Source organism: Chiloscyllium plagiosum, unplaced genomic scaffold (genome assembly GCF_037043375.1).
Source record: "Chiloscyllium plagiosum isolate Xiang-an unplaced genomic scaffold, Cpla_swu_hap1 HiC_scaffold_4, whole genome shotgun sequence".
Taxonomy (NCBI): Eukaryota; Metazoa; Chordata; class Chondrichthyes; order Orectolobiformes; family Hemiscylliidae; genus Chiloscyllium; species Chiloscyllium plagiosum.
The window spans coordinates 101,594,443-101,615,741 of NW_028270142.1; the positions used below are offsets into that span (position 1 = coordinate 101,594,443).

At 40.9% G+C, this 21,299-nt stretch overlaps 1 protein-coding gene across 3 annotated transcripts in view; it reads left to right on the forward strand.

Moving 5' to 3' along the window:
• Positions 1–21,299, forward strand: part of lrrc69 (leucine rich repeat containing 69) — an 81,125-nt gene that overhangs the window by 9,597 nt on the left and 50,229 nt on the right. For all 3 annotated transcript variants that reach the window (XM_043688095.2, XM_043688096.2, XM_043688098.2), the window contains exons 3-4: positions 14,355–14,427; positions 15,475–15,670. In XM_043688095.2, the coding sequence (XP_043544030.2) occupies positions 14,355–14,427; positions 15,475–15,670 (269 nt within the window). The remainder of the gene's footprint in view (positions 1–14,354; positions 14,428–15,474; positions 15,671–21,299) is intronic.

Sequence of the window (21,299 nt, forward strand, 5' to 3'; positions counted from 1 at the left end):
GTTCTTGTTTCTTTTAAAACTGCTGTTATTTTGACTTTTTTTTTCCAAAGTCCCAAAACAATGCAACAGCATATAAAACAGTAATTGCTGCTCCTGAAATTCTAGGAAATCACCTCCAGCACCTAAAATACCTCAAAAAAGGAGCAGCTGTTACAGCCAGAAATTTTTCCCGTCCTCCATCTTGGATGAAGACTGGAGGTTGGCTAACGTGGTGCCACTGTTTAAGAAGGGTGATAAGGACAAGCCAGGGAACTATAGACCAGTGAGTCTTACATCGATGGTGGGCAAGTTGTTGGAGGGAATCCTGAGGGACAGGATGTACATGTATTTGGAAAGGCTAGGACTGATTAGGGATAGTCAACATGACTTTGTGCATGGGAAATCATGTCTCACAAACTTGATTGAGTTTTTTGAAGAAGTAGCAAAGAGGATTAATGAGAGCAGAGTGGTATATGTGGTATATATGAACTTCAATAAGGCGTTCGGCAAGGTTCCCCATGGGAGACTGATTAGCAAGGTTAGATCTCATGGAATATAGGGAGAACTAGCCATTTGGATACAGAACTGGCTCAAAGGTAGAAGACAGAGGGTGGTGGTGGAGGGTTGTTTTTCAGACTGGAGGTCGGTGACCAGTGGAGTGCCACAAGGATCAGTGCTGGATCCTCTACTTTTTGTCATTTCCATAAATGATTTGAATGCGAGCATAAGAGGTACAGTTAGTAAGTTTGCAGATGACACTAAGATTGGAGGTGTAGTGGACAGTGAAGAGGGTTACCTCAGATTACAACAGGATCTTGACCAGATGGGCCAATGGGCTGAGAAGTGGCAGATGGAGTTTAATTCAGATAAATGCAAGGTGCTGCATTTTGGGAAAGCAAATCTTAGCAGGACTTATGCACTTAATGGTAAGGTCCTAGGGAGTGTTGCTGAACAAAGAGACCTTGGAGTGCAGGTTCATAGCTCCTTGAAAGTGGAGTCGCAGGTAGATAGGATAGTGAAGAAGGTGTTTGATATGCTTTCGTTTATTGGTCAGAGTATTGAGTACAGGAGCTGGGAGGTCATGTTGCGGCTGTACAGGACATTGGTTAGGCCACTGTTGGAAATATTGCATGCAATTCTGGTCTCCTTCCTATAGGAAAGATGTTGTGAAACTTGAAAGGGTTCAGAAAAGATTTACAAGGATGTTGCCAGGGTTGGTGGATTTGAGCTATAGGGAGAGGCTGAACAGGTTGGGGCTGTTTTCCCTGGAGCGTCGGAGGCTGAGAGGTGACCTTATAGAGGTTTTACAAAATTATGAGGGGCATGGATAGGATAAATAGGCAAAATCTTATCCCTGGGGTCAGGGAGTCCAGAACTAGAGGGCATAGGTTTAGGGTGAGAGGAGAAAGATATAAAAGAGACCTAAGGGGCAACGTTTTCACAGAGGGTGGTACGTCTATGGAATGAGCTGCCAGAGGAAGTGGTGATGGCTGGTACAATTGCAACATTTAAGAGGCATTTGGATGGGTATACGAATAGGAAGGGTTTGGAGGGATATGAGCCGGATGCTGGCAGGTGGGACTAGATTGGGTTGGGATATCTGGTCAGCATGGAGAGGTTGAACCGAAGGGTCTGTTTCCATGCTGTACATATCTATGACTCTATAACTCCAAATCCCTACTTGACTTCATATTTAACTTTCTCCGTAACATCCCCTAGCCTTACAGCTAATCCTTAATCTCATCATTCTTTTATCTCTGGCTTCTTGTTCATTTCCCTTCCTTCACTTTGGCAATAGCTATTTCTTTAGCTCAATGATCTTCAGTTCCCTTATATTGAAAGGTATATAATGTGTGTCGTGATTTGGATTTGAAGGTAGATACTGATAGAAATGGGTTAGTTCCATGAAGATGATTTTTTTCTAAACAGGTCTGTCCTTAAACGGTTTTACAAAAAAGGTTTGATACAGCCCATAATGGTACAGATGTAAATAATGTGGCTTCTGGAGAGAGAGAGAGATTCTTTGGATGGCATATTCATGATGTGAATGGAACTTTAAACAAAAGGTTTTCCAAAGAAAGGAGAAGGTGCATGTCAAAACATCTTGTGATCATTACTGAAATCTCTTGAGACTACAATGAGAAAGAGGGGCTGATGCTCAATAGAAAAATGACCCTCTGTGGATTATGTCCAAACTATAGACACAGATTGTCTTTTTTCCTTTGAAGAAGATACCAGGACAGGGTTATAAAGACAGTTTCACCTCTACTGGAGTGTGTTATTAGGACTGGATCAAGTATTAGTGTGCCGTGAAGGTTACAGTCAAAGAACTATCTCCTTGTAACCACCCTGTATGTTTGTATTTTTTTCTGAACCTCTTTCTTTTTGGATGTCCTTATTTATAACCTGTTTTGTGTTACTGATTCTTCTTCTGCTGTAGTAATTTTTTAAAAAACCTCTCTCTTTATTAACTATGAAGAAAGCCCAGTTATGTTGGCTGCTTTTAGGTCTGGAAGAAAGATATTCCCAGGAAGGGAACCTTTTTAAATTAACTTTGTTCCATCCAACCAATGGGATAGGTAAATAAAGAAGGGGAGCCAGTTCATTGCTTCTCATCTGAGAGTGTAACAGTTTGTGATGTTTCATCTAGATCCAAACTGTCTTGCCTGGGCTCTGGTCATAACAGACTTGAAAGCTATTAGAAACAATTGTCAAATTGTATCAATTCCAAGAAGGCTTGTGACTTCTGCCAAATTCCTGGCAAAACCCCATGTGGTATTAATGGATTAATGTTTACATCATTGAGTTTATGAAAGATTCATCTCAGCTATTAGTTTTAGTTTTGACTTCAGAACAGAAAGCTCAAGGTCTCAGTTCAGAAGAGAGAATCAAGCTTTTAGTTCAAGGGAAACCAGTTACTTTAGCTGAAGTGTTTTAGTTTATGAAGCTTCCAAGCCAGGAGAGTTTGGATAGAAATTGTTAAGTTGTTAAAATATTGGAGCCATCAGCATTGTGAAATGGTCATGGGCTCAGAAATTAATTGTTGAGTGAGTAGACAAGCACGGTAGACACAGTACAATGTGGCTAAATGTGACATTATGTACTGGTGTGATAAACAGAAAGACAAAGATAAATGGTGATATATAAGGAAATGTGGATAATACTAAGGGATCTGGGTCTCCTTGCACACAAGTTCATGAAAGGAGACGGCGCGTAGAGCAAACAATTAGAAAGGCAAATATACATTGGCTTTGATTGCAAGAGGGTTTGGGTTCAGAAGTAGGAATGTCTTGCTGCAGTTACACAGGACCACACCTAAGGTTTGCTTTCCTTACCTAAGAAAGGAAGTGCAGCAAAGGTTCATTCAGCTGTTATTGGGGATGGCAGGACTGTTCTGTGAGGAGAGGTTTGTTTGACTGGTCCAGTATTCAAGGAGAAAGTGAGGACTGCAGATGCTGGAGATCAGAGCTGAAAATGTGTTGCTGGAAAAGCGCAGCAGATCAGGCAGCATCCAAGGAGCAGGAGAATTGACGTTTCGGGCATAAGCCCTTCTTCAGGAATGAGGAAAGTGTGTCCAGCACGCTAAGATAAAAGTTAGGGAGGAGGGACTTGGGGGAGGGGCGTTGGAAATGCGATAGGTGGAAGGAGGTCAAGGTGAGGGTGATAGGCCGGAGTGGGGGTGGGGGCGGAGAGGTCAGGAAGAAGATTGCAGGTTAGGAAGGCGATGCTGAGTTCGAGGGATTTGACTGAGACAAGGTGGGGGGAGGAGAAATGAGGAAACTGGAGAAATCTGAGTTCATCCCCTGTGGTTGGAGGGTTCCTAGGCGGAAGATGAGGGGCTCTTCCTCCAACTGTCATGTTGCTATGGTCTGGCGATGGAGGAGTCCAAGGACCTGCATGTCCTTGGTGGAGTGGGAGGGGGAGTTGAAGTGTTGAGCCACGGGGTAGTTGGGTTGGTTGGTCCGGGTGTCCCAGAGGTGTTCTCTGAAACGTTCCGCAAGTAGGCGGCCTGTCTCCCCAATATAGAGGAGGCCACATCGGGTGCAGTGGATGCAATAAATGATGTGTGTGGAGGTGCAGTGAAATTGTGGCTGATATGGAAGGATCCCTTGGGGCCTTGGAGGGAAGTAAGGGGGGAGGTGTGGGCGCAAGTTTTGCATTTCTTGCGGTTGCAGGGGGAGGTGCCAGGAGTGGAGGTTGGGTTGGTGGGGGGTGTGGACCTGACGAGGGAGTCACGGAGGGAGTGGTCTTTTCGGAACGCATATAGGGGAGGGGAGGGAAATATATCCCTGGTGGTTGGGTCCGTTTGGAGGTGGCGGAAATGACGGCGGATGATACGCTGTACATGGAGGTTGGTGGGGTGGTAGGTGAGGACCAGTGGGGTTCTGTCCTGATGGTGGTTGGAGGGGCGGGGCTCAAGGGCGGAGGAGCAGGAAGTGGAGGAGATGCGGTGGAGGGCATCGTCGATCACGCCTGGGGGGAAATTGCGGTCTTTGAAGAAGGAGGCCATCTGGGTTGTACGGTATTGGAACTGGTCCACCTGGGAGCAGATGCGGCGGAGACGAAGGAATTGGGAATATAGGATGGTGTTTTTAAAGAGGGCAGGGTGGGAGGAGGTGTAGTTTAGGTAGCTGTGGGAGTTGGTTGGTTTAAAGTAAATGTCTGTGTTGATTCGGTCGCCCGAGATAGAAATGGAAAGGTCTAGGAAGGGGAGGGAGGAGTCTGAGACGGTCCAGGTGAATTTGAGGTCGGGGTGGAAGGTATTGGTAAAGTGGATGAACTGTTCAACCTCTTCGTGGGAGCACGAGGCAGCGCCGATACAGTCATCGATGTAGCGGAGGAAAAGGTGGGGGTGGTGCAGTGTAGCTGCGGAAGATGGACTGTTCCACATATCCTATGAAGAGGCAGGCATCGCTGGGGCCCATGCGGGTGCCCATGGCTACTTCTTTGGTTCGGAGGAAGCGGGAGGATTGGAAAGAGAAGTTGTTCAGGGTGAGGACCAATTCAGTCAGTCGAAGGAGGGTGTCAGTGGAAGGGTACTTGCCTCATTCCTGAAGAAGGGCTTATGCCCGAAACGTCGATTCTCCTGCTCCTTGGATGCTGCCTGACCTGCTGCGCTTTTCCAGCAACACATTTTCAGCTCTGGTCCAGTATTCACTAAAGTTCAGCAGGATGAAAGGGGATCTGATTGAAATGTATAAAATTCCAACTGGGCTGGCCAGACTCAGTGCAAAGAGGATGTTTTTTTCTAGCTGGAAGTCTAAAACCAGGGAACACACTCTCAGGATATGTGGGAGACCATTTAGGGCTGAGACAAGGAAGAGGTTCTTCACTCAAATGAATTCTGTAGAATTCTGTACCACAGAAGACTATGGAGGCCAAGTCACTGAATATATTCAAGGAAGAGAGAGAGACTTTTTCATATTTTAAAGTCCTGAAGGGTTATGGGGAGAAAGTGGGATATGGCATTGAAATAGAGGATCTGCTATGGCCAAATGAATGGTGCATCAGGCTCAAATGGCCTATTCCTAGTTTTTATGAACCCTGGCCTGCAAATTAGCATGCATTGGAAACCAAGGTGGCAACTCACTTAGGATGCTAGTCAGGACTACTCCAAGTGTTTCCTTTCAGGAGTTGAGAGGTGGTCAAAAATGAGTTGATTGTTATCATGTTGTGGTACTGGCTAGTCACTTTAATCCCTCCCCCAGAGTTTGTCATAAACATAGAGTAAACTAATTGTGTTTTTCTGGGACATGAAACAATATTAGGTCACTGCTGAGACACTGAACCTCCGGTTTGGGAAGAGAGGTCAGATGTTGATTTGTATCTGCACCCAGATAGCAATTTTCCATCTTCAGACTCTGCAGTGTTACCTTTCTGATGAACCTTCTCTAAGATGGTGCAACATGCTGACATCGTGTGTGGCTTCAATTACTTCATATATTTCCTGTTTGTGGAGTGGATGTGTCCTCGGAACTTCCTCCAGGAATTTCAAGTCTTTTATCTGAACTGACCAAGGTTTGAGCCTCACACTGGAGCGCTCTCTCCAGTTGTTTAGGAACTGGTTCCTCTGTCAGTGAGATATTAGGTAGCTGTTGGAGGAGAGGGCTCAGGAAGTTGCCTGTACAATTGGCTGTTCAAACAGTGGGCAATGTTCAGTATGCAACCCTAGCCATTCCAAGCCTCATGACTGTTATACAACATCAAACACAAACAGAGAATCGAGGTAATTCTGAAATGCGGTGAGCTTCCAGAGGATTTGACTCCTGTTAGTTTTGGAATTAACATTAACATTAATTCCAGATCCCTCAGGATCTACATAGAACAATACAGCACAATACAGGCCCTTTGGCCCCTCAATGTTGTGCTGACCTTTTATCCTACTCTAAGATCAGAATAACCTACATACCTTTCGTTGTTTTAACTTCCATGTGCTTATCCAACAGTTGCTTAAATGTCCCGAATGTATCTGACTCTACTACCACTACAGGCAGTGCATTCCATGTACCCACCACTCTCTGAGTAAATAACCTGCCTCTGACATCTCCTGTAAACCTTCCTCCAATTACCTTAAAATTATGCCCCCTCGTGATGGACATTTCCACCTTGGGAAAAATGTCTGGCTATCTACTCTATGCCTCTCAACATCTTGTACACCTCTATCAAGTCACCTCTCATCCTTCTTCGCTGTCATGAGAAAAGCCCGAGCTCCCTCAACCTTTCTTCATAAGACATGCCCTCCAGTCAAGGCAGTATCCTTGTAAATCTCCATTGCACCCTCTTTAAAGCTTCCACATCTTTCCTATAATGAAACAACCAGAACTGAACACAATATTCCAAGTGTAGTGTAACTAGGACTCTGTAGAGCTGCAGCATAACTTCGCGGCTCTTAATCTCAATCCCCCTGTTCATGAAAGCCAACACACCATACATCTTCCTAACAACCTTATCAACCTGCGTGGCAACTTTGAGGGATCTATAGACATGGACTAAGAGACCCCTCTGTTCCTTCACACTGCCAAGACTCTTGCCTTTAACTCTGTATTCTGCATTCAATTTATACCATCCAAAGTGAATGATTTCACACTTTTCCAAGTTGAATTCCATCTACCACTTATCAACACTTGTCAATGTCTCGATGCAACCTACAACAGCCCTCCACACTATCCACAACTCTACCAAGCTTCGTGTCATCAGCACACTTACTAACCCACCCTTCCACTTTCTCATCCAAGTCATTTATAAAAATCACAAAGGGCAGAGGTCCCAGAACCGATCCCTGTTGAACACCACTGGTCACCGAGCTCCAGGCTAAACACTTTCTATCACCACTCTCTGTCTTCTATGGGATAGCTAATTCTGTCTCCAGACAGACTGGTTTCCCTGTATCCCCATGCCTCCTTATTTTCTGAATGACCTACCATGGGACCCTTATCAATTGTACATCACATCCACTGCTCTACCATCATCAATGTGTTTTGTCACATCCTCAAAGAATTGAATAAGGTGTGTAAGGCATGACTTGCCCCCTTGCAAAGCCATGCTGATTATCTCTACTCAAACTGTGATTTTCTAAGTAATTATAAATCCTGTCTCTCAGAATCCTCTCCAATACTTTGCCCACCACTGACATAAGACTGACTGGTCTATAACTCCCAGGATTATCCCTATTCACTTTCATGAACAAGGGAATAACATTTCCCACCCTCCAATCATCTGGCAGTACTCCAGTGGACAGTGAGGACGCAAAGATCATCGCCAAAGGTGCAGTAGAGTATATCCCATCTGGCCCGGGGATTTATCTATCCTTACATTTTTCAAAAATTTTCAGCATATCATCCTTCCAAACATCAACCTGTTCCAGCATATCAATGTTTCATGCTGTCCTCAGAAGCGTCAAAGTCCTTCTCAGTCGTGAAACTGAAGCAACGTATGCATTCAGGACTTCCCCTACTTCCTCTGACTCCAGGCACAAGTTCCTTCCACTATCCCTGACTGGTCCTATTCTCATTCTGGCCATCCTCTTGTTCCTCACATAAGTGTAGAATACCTGAGGGTTTTCCTTAATCTGACCCGCTAAAACATTTTCATGCCCGCTTCTAGCACTCCTAAGTCCATTCTTCAATTCCTTCCTTGCTATTTTGTAACCCTCTAAATCCTTGTCCAATCCTCGCCCCCTTAACTTTAAAATCACTTTTCCTGATGACGAGATGTTCCACATCCCTTGTCACCTAAGGTTCTTTCAACCTACCATGCCTTCCTTGCCTCAGTGGGACAAACCTCTCCAGCACTATCAGCGGGTGTTTCATAAACAGCCTCCACATTTCTGTTGTGCATTTCCCTGAGAACATTTGTTCCCAATCTTGGCTCCCCAGTTCCTGCCTAATAGAATTGTAATTCCTCCTCCCCCAATTAAATGCTTTCCCATACTGTCTGCTCCTATCCCTCTCCATGAGTATGCTGAAGGTCATGGAGCTGCAATCACGATCACTGAAATGCTTTCCCACCAAGAAATCTGACATGTGGCATGATTCATTGCCAAGCACCAAATCTAGTATGGCTTCCACTCTAGTCGGCCTTTCTGCAGATTGTGGGAGGAACCCTTCCTGGATACACCTGACAAAAACTGCTCCATCCAAACTATTTGAACTAAGTAGGTTCCAATCAATATTAGAAAGTTAAAGTCACCCATGACAACAACCCTGCTACTTCTGCACATTTCCAAACTCTGCCTCCCAATCTGCTCTTCCGTGTCTCTGTTGCTATTGGGGGGCCTGTAGAAAGCTCCCAATAAAGTGACTGCTCCTTTCCTGTTTCTGACTTCCACCCATACTGACTGTGTACACAAACCCTCCTCGATGATCTCCCTTTCTGCAACTATGATACCTTCCCTAATAGGAGAAGGGCTTATGCCTGAAACGTCGATTCTCCTGTTCCTTGGATGCTGCCTGACCTGCTGTGCTTTTCCAGCAACACATTTTCAGCTACCTTCCCTAATAAGCAATGTCACTCCTCCACCTCTTTTACCTTCCCCACGCTATTCCTTTTGAAACATCTAAACCCTGGAACATCCAACAACCATTTCTGCCCCTGTGATATCCAAGTCTCTGCAAAGGCTGCAACATCATAGTTCCAAGTACTGATCCGTTCTCTTAAGCTTGTCAACCTTATTCCTGATACTTTTTGCATTAAAATAGACACACTTCAACCAATCACACTGACTGCACATTGTGCTATCAAGTGCCTATCCCTCCTCACAGACTTTCTGCACACTGTATCTATCTGTTCACAACCTACACCATCGTCTGATCCATAGCTCAGGTTCCCATCACTCCCCACCCCCTGGCCAATCTCATTTAAAACCCTTCTGAAGGGGTCTACCAAACCTCCCACCCAGAATCTTTGTGCCCCTCTAGTTCAAGTGCAACCCATCCTTCTTGTACAGATCCCACCTTCCTCAGAAAATATCCCAATGATCCACATAATTGAAGCCCTCCCCGCTACACCGCTATAGCCATGTGTGCATCTGCACTCACTCTATTGCTAGCTTTACTGCTAGGATTACTCACCTGCCTTCCAGCTTCCAACCTAACTCCCTATATTCTCCTTTCAAGTCCTCCTCCCTTTCCGTACCTATGTCATTGATACCAATGTGTACACTACTTTTGGTTGCTCCCCCTCCCACTTAAGAAGCCTGTGGACTCGATCTGAGACATCTCCGACTCTGGCAACTGGGAGGCAACACACCACGTCGGAGTCTCACTCGCGACCACAGAATCTCCTGCCTGTTCCTCTCACGATTGGCTCTCCTATCACTATTGCTCTCCTATTCCCCCCCCCTCCCCCCCCACTTTTCCTACTGAGCCACATAGCCAGGTTTAGTGCTAGACACCTGGCCGCTGTGGCATTCCCCTGGTAGGCTCCCCCCAACACTATCTGAAGCGGTAAACTTATTATTATTGAGGGGAAGACCATCAGAGGGGCTCCCTGCACTGTCTGACCCTTTCCTTCCCCTCTCCTGACAGTCACCCAGCTATATTTGTCCTGTAACTTAGGTGTGACTACCTCCATATAACTCTTCTCTTTCACCCCCTCAGCATCCCAAATGATTCGAAGTTCATCCAGCTCCAGCTCAGGTTCCCTAATGTGGTCTATGTGGAGCTGGAGTTGGGTCCACTCCTTGCAGGTGAAGTCAGCAGGGACACCAATGGTGACCCTTACCACCTCCTGCAAGAGGAGCATGCAACTGCCCTAGCCTCCATCCTGTTTGCTTTAAGTTACCAAGAAAGATTGAATAAATGGAAAAAACACAAAAGCCTTACCTCACCAAGCCTCCACACTTGGTCCTTTCTTTTTAGAGGAGGAGGGTTGGTGGGAGACTCTACACATGCTCCACAATTTGAGTTCTGTCGGTGAAATTCATTCTGTGTTCTTCAAAATGGTACTCCAATGGTAACTGTCTAAAATAAGCTGCTGCAGCTACAAACTTGCCATTTCCTCACATTTGTCCATCACTTGGCTACGCCTTACATCCTACCTTTCAGCAGCAGAAATATGCCATGGAGAGCCCACTAGAAAGGAGTCCTTTCCGTTGGAGACTTGGGTTGTACACTGTTGCATTTGAACTATGGGCCTCATTCCTGATGAAGAGCTTACGCCCAAAATGTCGATACTCCTGCTCCTTGGATGCTGCCTGACCTTTTCCAGCACCACACTCAGCTGTGCATTTCCAGCACCACACTCTCAATTCTGGTCTCCAGCACCTGCAGTCCTCACTTTCTCCTGTTCCTTATGGTAGTCTTATATAATAAAAGGTTAAGTAGATCTCCACATGTAGCTTTGTGGCCTGGTAAAAAAATACCATATTTATTTGGAATTACTTTTTGTTTTTAGTCCCTATTTGGCTTCCTAAAGGGGCTACTTTAAAAACTTTATTTGCACTTCAGCCCCGTACTTCCAGTAGATGGGCACCATGTGTAGAGAGGAGTAGACAGATGGACAGCTTCCTCCGTGACCTGTTTCTGGGATTGGCCAAATAGGTTCCAGTAGCAGGATGTGGAGGGGGTTGTCACTGAGAGGGAGCGTGGACTGTCGACTGGTACAATGTTGGGCACCGCAGGGGATAGGATGCATCATCACCCACAGCAATGATATTTTGATTTAATTTTGATAAACTTCTGTCACAACTTTCAAGGTTTCCATTGACCATTTCATTTTGTGTTTGTCACAATGCCCACTAGAGTCCTTCTAACTTGTTTAAAGTTTTATTCAAAAAGGTAGAAAGGGAGTTTGGTGGCAGCACACTATCCCAACCATTAGCTGGGAGTGGTTAGTTCCACAGCACTAATGACAATTAACACACCAAATTCACAAAATAAATGTCAACAGATAGACAAAACAAAAAAAAAGTGCTGAAATGACTTGCAACTTGTTCCAAGCACTTTCCAGTGACCATTCAATAAGTTTCAATTTCTTCACTGTTCTTAGAAACTTAAGGTCACTGTCACCTATAAGCAGATAATTGTGTGCAGGTTATTTCTGGCCTTGTTTAAATGTTTTATTGAAGCTCTTGTCTTTTTCAGAGACATACTCTGATCCCCTTTTACCTCTGGTGAAAATATGTGTGGAGTGCAATAGGTTTCCATACTTTACCTGATCTACACATGAAAAAGACAGAAATCCATGCAATTAAATAATTATTCAATAGTAGCCCTTGAACTGCACACTATCACTGACAGTATTCAACATATTAAAGTATTTAACATTATCACTTGCCTTATTCCGTTATTTCTAAATCTGAGTTAAGTTGTACAGGGCTACAGGAAAATGTGAGACTCAAAATTAGAGTCATTTGTGCCTTTCGGCTGAAGGCAAATCATTTTTTCCATCACTATTGAGAATAATATATCTCTGTTTAGACAAGAGTATTATCTTGCCTAACAACTGGCAGATTATGGTTTTCCAAATGTTATTTTAATTGCATGTCTGTTTGGATCTGCAATAAAATTTATTCTACCCAGACATTGTCAGTCTGATTTGGAGCCTCCTATCTGGAGGACCAGTGAATCTTTAATCTGGATTCTTTCTACTTGTCTGGCTTGGGTGGCCTTACAAGAGTTATGCTCCCATTTTGCAGTGAAAGATAGCAAAAGACAGGTAATATCAACAATACATTAGGTAACATGGTTTCCAGTTTTTGAAAAAACTTTCCACTGTCATTACACTGTCACTTGCAATTATTTAAGCCAAATATTCTCTTCTGATTTGTAATTAACTATGAATGTTGTTCAATTTGTGTGCAAGTGAGGTGAATATTAGATCGTATTGCAATTCTTGTTCATTTCATTTCAGAGCCAAATGTAATTTCAAGATGTTTTCCTTTCTAATCTATGGGTTTGAACTGATGGAAATATTTCTACTTGCAGAAATAAAGAAAGGTCAATGATTGGAGCCCAGTGGTTTAGCTGGTTTATCACAAGTAGCCATGATTGATTCTTTTCCTTCTATTGTTGCAGTTTCATACTCTGTTGACTGTCTTGAGCAATGAGACAAATATGAAAATAGAAGGAAAGAAAAATAAGTGCTCTAAAACTGAAATAATATATAAGCACACACAACTGACCTGTCTGCTTTTGCTTTCATTAATATTGACGACCTGGTTTATATATTCTCAACATTTCAGTATATATTCATAAATTTACAAGACTAAGGATAGAAAAGTATGGAACATTGAAAGATACTGTCTACTATTAATTTCCATGATCCCATTCTCCATAGAACAGTTCTGTTAATACTTCAGGTTAATGTTTCAGAACATGAAGAAGGGTCACTGGATCCAAAACGTTAACTCTGCTTTCACTTCACAGCTGTTGCCAGACATGCTGAGTTTTTCCAGCAGTTTTTGATTTTGTTTCTGATTACTAACATCCTCAGTTCTTTGGGATTTTTTTTCTGGAAATTAGGATCACAAATCTTTTACAAAACAAAAGTTAATCTTTTATCCCAAAGTGTAGCCAACAGTTTTAAATAGTAACAACCTCAATCGATCCCCCCCCCCCACCTTCCAGTCCATGCTGTGCCAGATTGAAACACTCGTACTGCAATGTTCCTGTGTTTTTCTCAAAATTAATTTCTTAGCCACTTTAATCATCAGCCTCAAACCCTTGCCTTTCTTTTCACCCATCTCGTGACTTTTACCTTTGTTCCATTACACCTTTCTTCTATTCCACTAAACATTGCCCATTATTAACAAGGATTGGGAGTTTTATTTGATGAAGTTATCCCAAGTGTAAGTGGAGGGAAACAACTTGCTTTCACAAAGTAGGTTTGGCACGGTGCAAAGAAGGTAAGGTGGAAGTATGAAGCTGAGAGAAGATAGGATTTGATGATACCAGGGAGGGGTCAAGTAGAGAAGGATCAGATGCGGCATTACACTGGGAAAAAGTGCACTTCACTAGCATAGAGGAGTGAATATCTTAAAAGTGTGAGAAAGTTGGGAGCTTATTTTTAAGATATGGAATGTATCATGATAGCCTCTTCTGAATTCCTACAGTTTTTAGAATTGTAAAAAATTTTCAGCAACTTGATGGAATGCTTTTTCACATTTCCTGCATTGGTTTTATACTATACAAAATGACACAATCTTGTGTCCAATTACTTCTGTATTGTGTGAGAGATGGAAGGAATGTATGCATGGTAAAAAGAACAAGGAGAAAAATGCAAAGAAACTCAGGATGAATATATATCAGTTAATTATTTTCCAAATTCATTTATTCATTAAGCTTTCTTCCTACTGTAGTTATTGATATTGTTTTGGAGATTGAATATGTACCCATTTTTAAAGTTAATTTTCCCTCTCAGGGCAATGTACTCCTTGATCAAGTGCGTGGTTTGGATAATTTGTTTCCCAGGCTTTTAACTTTATCAGCAATACTCTGATCTAAATATTGTAAGGCTGTAGAAACAGCTTGGAATTAACCTTTCTCTGGACATCAATTCCTCCTGTTTTAAATCTCTCTCTTTGCAATTTCATATGTAGTAACATGTTAGAGATGGAGAAGATATCAGAGTAGAGGAGATTAACCTTATATGTGTTTTTGAGATAAAAGAAAATATTGCAGATGTTGGAAACCTAAAACCAAAAAATCTGCAAACATTCAGCAGGTCTGATAGCATATGTGAAGAGAGTTCTGATGAAACGTAATCCTCTTGGAAATATTTGATAACACTTTTTTCTTCACAAGTGTTGCAAGACCTTAAAAAATGTTGCTGTATTTTATGCTATCATTTTTGTTTCTATGATTTGGTATCATTTGCTATTTTCTTTTGTTTAATACTCCTCTCATTTACAAAATGCACACTTTCTGTCATTTCAGAATGTTTAGAAAACCTAACTTTCTTGAACCTGAATAAAAACAAGTTGACAACCTTGCCTGAAGAGATATGCAGGTAAAATAATTCTTCTATTACATTGTTATTTGTTACATCAAGTCACCACAGTCACCTCTCCATCTATTCTAAATGTGATACAGCACTGTTCTGCATTTGAAACTTCTTCACCCAGAGAGTGGTAGATATCTGGAATGCTCTGCCCCAGAAGGCAGTGGAGGCCATGTCTCTGGATATTTTCAAGAAAGAGATGGATAGAGCTCTTAAAAATAGTGGAATCAAGCGTTATGGGGATAAGGCAGGAACAGGATACTGATTGTGGATGATCAGGCATGATCATAATGAATGGTGATGTAGGCTCGAACGGCTGAATGGCCTACTCCTGCATTTATTGTCTATTGAATGCCACATCCAATCTTCTTGTATGTTTCCAGAAGTGACCATTGATAAATGTTTGACAATGATAGTAGAATTACAGGCAAGCCTTTTCCTGTCCTCACCTGACATCTCACATGGCTACTCTCAAACAAGTGATGAACTAAATCCTGGCTTAGATTAAGTAACTCAGCACCTACTGTAAATTAAATCTGAAGCTTCTGGTTTACATGGTTCAGTACCACATGTGTGTTTATATACAAATGGTAGGCAGGGATGTCTAAATAGTGTGTTTTTAGCCAATTCTTGAAACTCCAAATAGTCCATAATAATTAGGAACTCTGGATATTAACTCATTAACTTTGACCCCACTTTTTTGGATTAATGTACCAACATTGTCAGACAATGTATATATGATACGGGTATGTAGAAATGTGCAGAACAATATTTTGTTTAAATTGAGTGCTATTAAATTAGGTGTAAGACACATTCCTTGTGATGGATAATTTTTGAGCCTGAAATTATATAAAAATGCAATAGAGTATACTTTAACAAACAGTATTATGTTAATAGTGTTTACAAGTTTCTACAGTTTACGAGTGTTTAACCAATAACAGAATCTTAGGACGGTCTGGTAAATTAAGACCAGTTTAAGATTTTCTTTTGGTAAAAAGGACATGATCTGTAAAGGGGACCACTGTATCATTACAAATGATGAATGTTGTTTTGCAGGCTGGCACAGCTCAAATATCTTACTGTGAACAACAACCAACTGGAGAGCGTTCCAAGCAAACTTTGTCTCCTACAACATCTTTGTGAACTACATTTAGCACACAATAAACTCAAATCACTTCCACATGACATTGGATATTTGACTAATCTCAAGAAGCTTTCTGTGCCAAGGAATGAAATCCAGGTGCTCCCTGAAGTAAGTTATCATGAAATAGAATTTCTCATTGTATTAAATTAAATATATACATTAAAAGTATTGTCCATTGATTTTCGGAGGGATTCTCCCATTCATCTCCTGTGACCTTAGTGAGAGATCCATAAAATCCTGGGAAATCATGTAAAAATGATTTTCCTGTGCTGCTGTGGATATTCAGTTGAAATTGTGTAACTTAACTTGCATTTATATAATATGTCATCTTTCAGAAGTCACAAAGTGCTCTACAGTTAATGGACTAATTAATTATTGGTGTTTGTTTTGTAGATAAAGATGACAAGCACTTTTGTGTACAGAATACTCAGAAAGTAGTGAGACAAATGTCTAGAAAAATGGTTTTAGTGGTATTTTGTGAGAGAAGGATGAAGGTCGATGCAAAGAAAAGCTCTTACTCTTTTTCAAATAGTGTCATGGAAAATCATTGCATTAATCTGAGCAGGCAGGCAGGACCTTAAAGTAACAACTTATTTGAAAGATGATATTTCTAGACAATGCAGCAGTCTCTTGGTGCTGTCTGTTTCAGTTATATGTTTGAATTTACAGTGAAGCTTGAATTTTCAGTTTTCTGACTTGGGTGAATATTATTAATTGAGTTCATATGTAGATGTGTGCTGTCAGCCCAAAATGATGGTATGTTCACGATCTGCATATAATTGAATAAAATGTTATAAAATGTCTGAGTGAAAATTTGTACTAAAAAAAATTTGGCTCACTTGTGAAAATCACTGTTATCAATTTATTCCAGACAATGATGGATTAGTAAAGAAAGCTGTTCTGTAGATAGTTGGAATTTGTTATTGTCTCAGTTGGAGGGCTAAGATGACCTTAATGATCAATCCATGTATTATGGCTTAATTGTTTGCAGGAGGAAACAATCTACTTTGATAATAATAATGTCAAGAAACAAAAAGAGCAATATTCAGGAGATTTTAGGACAGAGGATAGTGGATTTCATATTTTAAAGTCATGGTTCAAGTAAGGATATTCTTAATTTCTGTGTAATTGAGGGTGATCAACATATCTTTTTGACATCTCATTTAGGTATATTAGAAACATTTACTTATTTGAAAAATTTAAGAAATGCACGGCTGAGAAAAGACTGTTTAGCGCAAAGCTGTTTATTTTTCTCGTCTATTAATACACCAATCAATGTGGAAAATAATTATATGTTGAACAATCTGACCAGTTTTTTTTGTCTCTGATTAACTTGCTTACTAGATTATTCCTAACTATAAGCAAAATATTGTGGATGCTAGAAATCTGAAATAAAAACAATGATGGGAAATCTGAGCAAGTCTGTGGAGAAAGAAACAGAGTGAGTGTTTCAAGTCCATAGTGACTCTGCTACCAGACCTGTTGAGTTTCTGAGATTACTGCTAATATTATCAGTTCCTGTTTCTTCTTTATCTGATCTAAATTTAATTAATATTTACATGGTCTGGAACTGCTTTCTTCAGATTTTTTGAAATCATAAATTTACTTTATTTGAATTCTTTATTATTTTATGTATGTCAGTGAGGTTCCTTCTAGTCCACGTTCATTAATGCTTAAATTTCTCTAATTCTTAGTTCCAAGTGGTCCCCTTTTATATTGAGGTTCAATTTTGTTCCATGTAATTGTTATGTAGTTTTGTCTAAGTATTATAGTATGATACAATGACTATTATGAAACTTTAACTGCAGTTTCACTACTTTATTATGAAGTATTAACACACCTTCTGCAGACTCCTATTCTAGCTATACATGGAAGCATTTTTTCTTAATAGCTTTGCAAAATTGTCTTGGCAAAGAGAGGAGTGTGTCTGTGATTACTCCCAGCTCTTTTTTCCCAAGGCTCCTTCTGCTAATTCTGATCCATTCACTGTATGCTTACGCTTGCTTTTTTTTCGAATGTTGTGTAATTATTTTATAATCATCAATATGTGCTTGTTTAAATGATTGTCCAAGCATTGACATCTGCATGACTCCATTTGATATTTTCCCTGGGTTTGACAGTATTGAGTAGATTTTCAGAATTTTCTCTTTGGTACAAAGTTTAACCAAGTGGAAAAACAATTGGGATACTGACCTCCATGTTTGAATTTCTGATTCATTACCACATTAAGTCAGGTCCTATGTTGGAAACATGCTCATAACTGTGCTGCATAATTTGTTTAAAGAACACTTTTTAAAACAATACCCTCATTTTAAGCTAAGTTCTTGTGGCTTTTAGTTTAATTCTTAATTTTTAAAAAGAATTTTATTTTAAAACTTCCATTAATCTAACTTAATTATATTATTAGAAGTGTCACCATTTACATAATTTTTGCAGCATTCGCAAATAGGTTATGGAAGTTTATCAGCCAGAATCATCAACTTGTAAATTATACTGGTTGTTTCTTGAATTAATGTTTTACCCTCCAGCCTGACCCTTGGAACAGATTCCTTTCCTCTTTTTTTTAACCAACCAAACAATTCTTGAAATTATGATCAGCGTTGAACATGGCATCCAATTTGTCAGCCACAAAATCCTAGAGGTAACAATTGGATCAACTATCAATTATAGGTTAGATTTTTTACATTGGTACCATTTCCACCCAACTCTTCACTGTCCAGTCCCTTGATCATACACAATTTACTGCAGACTGAGGGCTTCACCTCAAAAAACCCAATCCTCAATCCATAGCCTACCTGCCTGCACTGGTGAAATAATTGCTGCCTGATGAGAATATTTTATTAAGTGGTCCTTAAGTATCATCAATTGACCAATTAAGGGCCTCAATCCATCAGCTGATAGGAAGATGGAAACTTAGCCTTTCTGCCCAGAACTTAATGTAGGTACAGTTTAGAAAATGTAGGTACAGTTTAGAAACTAACAAAGCTCAGGGACACCACCACCGCCCCTAATTAAGTTGTACCTCTGTCTCCTCTTGTAGATGGGAATTCCAAATTTCTGATACATTCCCATCTCCAAGAGTGTTTTTGCTGGAGACAGGGCAGACTGGCTTTGACATTATGATGTGGAGGTGCCGGTGTTGGACTGGAATGGACAAAGTTAAAAAACACAGCACCAGGTTATAGTCCAATAGATTTATTTGGAATTACTAGCTTTTGGAGCTTTGCTCCTTCATCAGGTGGCTGTAGAGCAGGATCATAAGACACAAAATTTATAGCAAAAGATCACAGTGTCATACAACTGGTATGATATATTGAACAAACCTAGAAAGCTAAGTCTTTCATCTTTTAGAATGCATTGCAGGTTTTGGTTCATTAATATGTAACTCCCAGAACTTCCTTCAACTCACAGTCTCAAGATAACATAAAGTCTATTAAAAAAAAAGTGACATCCCAGCTCAGACAATGCATTAAAGGTGTGAGATTAGAGTCTGTCTGTATCTCAATCTTGAGTCAGACCAGTTCTAGGAATTTATAAAATGTTACATGGATTGGCCTGCATTGATGTGATTACTCCCAGCTCTTTTTTTTCCCCAAGGCACATTGTGCTAATTCTGATCCATTCACTGTAGACTTAACTATCACTATTTTTTCAAATGATGCGTAATTATTTTGAAATCATCAGTATGTGCTTTGTTTAAATGATATTCCAAGTATTGACATCTGCATGACTCTGAAAGCTAGTACTTCCAAATAAACCTAATGGACTATAACCTGGTGTTGTGTGATTTTTAACTTTTATCTACAGATAGTAATGGAAAGTCCGTTAGAATCAGTTAAGCACCAACTTGAGCACAAATTAGTGATGGCGTCAATATCATCTTGATGGCAGATGGAAAGTTACCCTGCTGAGATCTTGGAGTAATTATTCACAGATCCCTGAAGTCACAGAGGCATGAACGTGATAATTAAGAAGGCATATAGGGCACTTGCTTTCATCGGTTGTGGCATGGAATGTAAGAGCAAGGAGGTAATGTCGGAGTTGTATAGAGCGTTGGAAAGTACTGGAGTACAGTGTGCAGTTCTGGCCACCTCACTACAGGAAGAATGCAATAGTACTAGAGGGGATACAGAGGAAGGTTTACCAGTAGGTTGCTTTGGTTGGAGCAAATAAGCTATAAGGTTTGACTAGATAGGCTTGGATTGTTTTCTTTAGAGCAGAGAAGACTGAGGGGGGACATGATTAAGGTGTATAAGATTATAAGGGGTATGGACAGGGTGAGTAGGGAGCAGCTGTTTCCCTTGGTTAAGGGTTCAGCCATAAATGTGGCATAATTTTAGAATAAGGGTCAGGAGATTCAGAGGGATTTAAGGAAAAGATTTTTCTCTCAGAGGGTAGTGCAAATCTGAATTGCACTACCTGGGAAGGTAGTGGAGGCCAGGAACCTTACAACCTTTAAAAAATGCGGTGCTGGAAAAGCACAGCCGTTCAGGCAGCATCTGAGAAGCAGGAGAATTTACGTTTTGGGCATACGCCCTTCATCAGGAACCCTGACAGAAGTGTACACTTTGGATTTTTAAAATATTAAATCATTTTTGGAGGGAAACAACATCTGTGAACCCTCATCATCCTCCACCTACATCAGTAATACTCGTCAGTGCTTATGGAAGTGTCAGTTGGCAACAGTCTCTGATAATTACACCTCCAGTCTTTGCAGTTGTCCATTGTCTTTAATGGAATGTGGAATACAGAGATAACTTGTTAACTGAATATCTTTCAAAAGTTCATATCGGTGATGGTCCTCAGACATATAGGTGATGGCCCTATGACAGCAGATTGCACTTGCAATTACAGATTTTACTTACAATATGTACTTCGATTTCATGTCACATATTCTTTGATGTGTATAGCTCAAGGGAATGTACTTAGGTTCTGGTCTTTCTTGGACAGTGGTAGTCTGCATCACTATTGTGAACAACAAATAATTTTCTTGCACCAAGTTGATGGTCCTCCAAGAGAGCTAATGTTTGTTTTGGTAGGGTTCCAGGGAATATCCCATAGAGGATAGGTATTAACAGTATTAACAGTATCAAGGTAGATGTCAGATATTTCCCAAACAACTGCAGCTAGCAGGCTCTATATAGTGGTGCTATGAATATGACTGTGCATAAAGGGGATGCAGGGGCTATTTTTCCCACCATTCAAGCTACACTTTAGTAATATTTGCAAGCAATGAGGTACCCTACCAAATAATTTTGACCCTCTTCATAAGAACATACAAAATATCAATAGGAGTAAGTCATTTGGCATCTTAAGATGGTTCCACTATGCAAATAGATCATGGCTGATCTGTTTATGGCTACAACTCCCTTTTTCTGCTTGTCATCTTCCCCAACCCCCAGAAACTCTTCAAGATCAAAGCCTGTCTAACTCAGTCATGGGCATTTTCAGTGACTCATCTTTGCTGCTGTCTGCATTACATCATTCCAAAACTGAACAACCCTCTGAGAGAAGAAAGATCTCTATCTTAAATGGGAGGCCCACTGTTCCCTCTACTTGATTGCCCATGAATATTCTCACAATATTCAACATGTCAAACTCCATAGAATTTTATCTGTTTCCAAAGATCAACATTCATTCTTCTAAACTCCAATGAGTAGAGGCCCAACCTGTTAAATCTTTCCTCATAAGACAACCCCTTCATCTCAGGAAGCAACCTGGTGACCCTTCCGTGAAC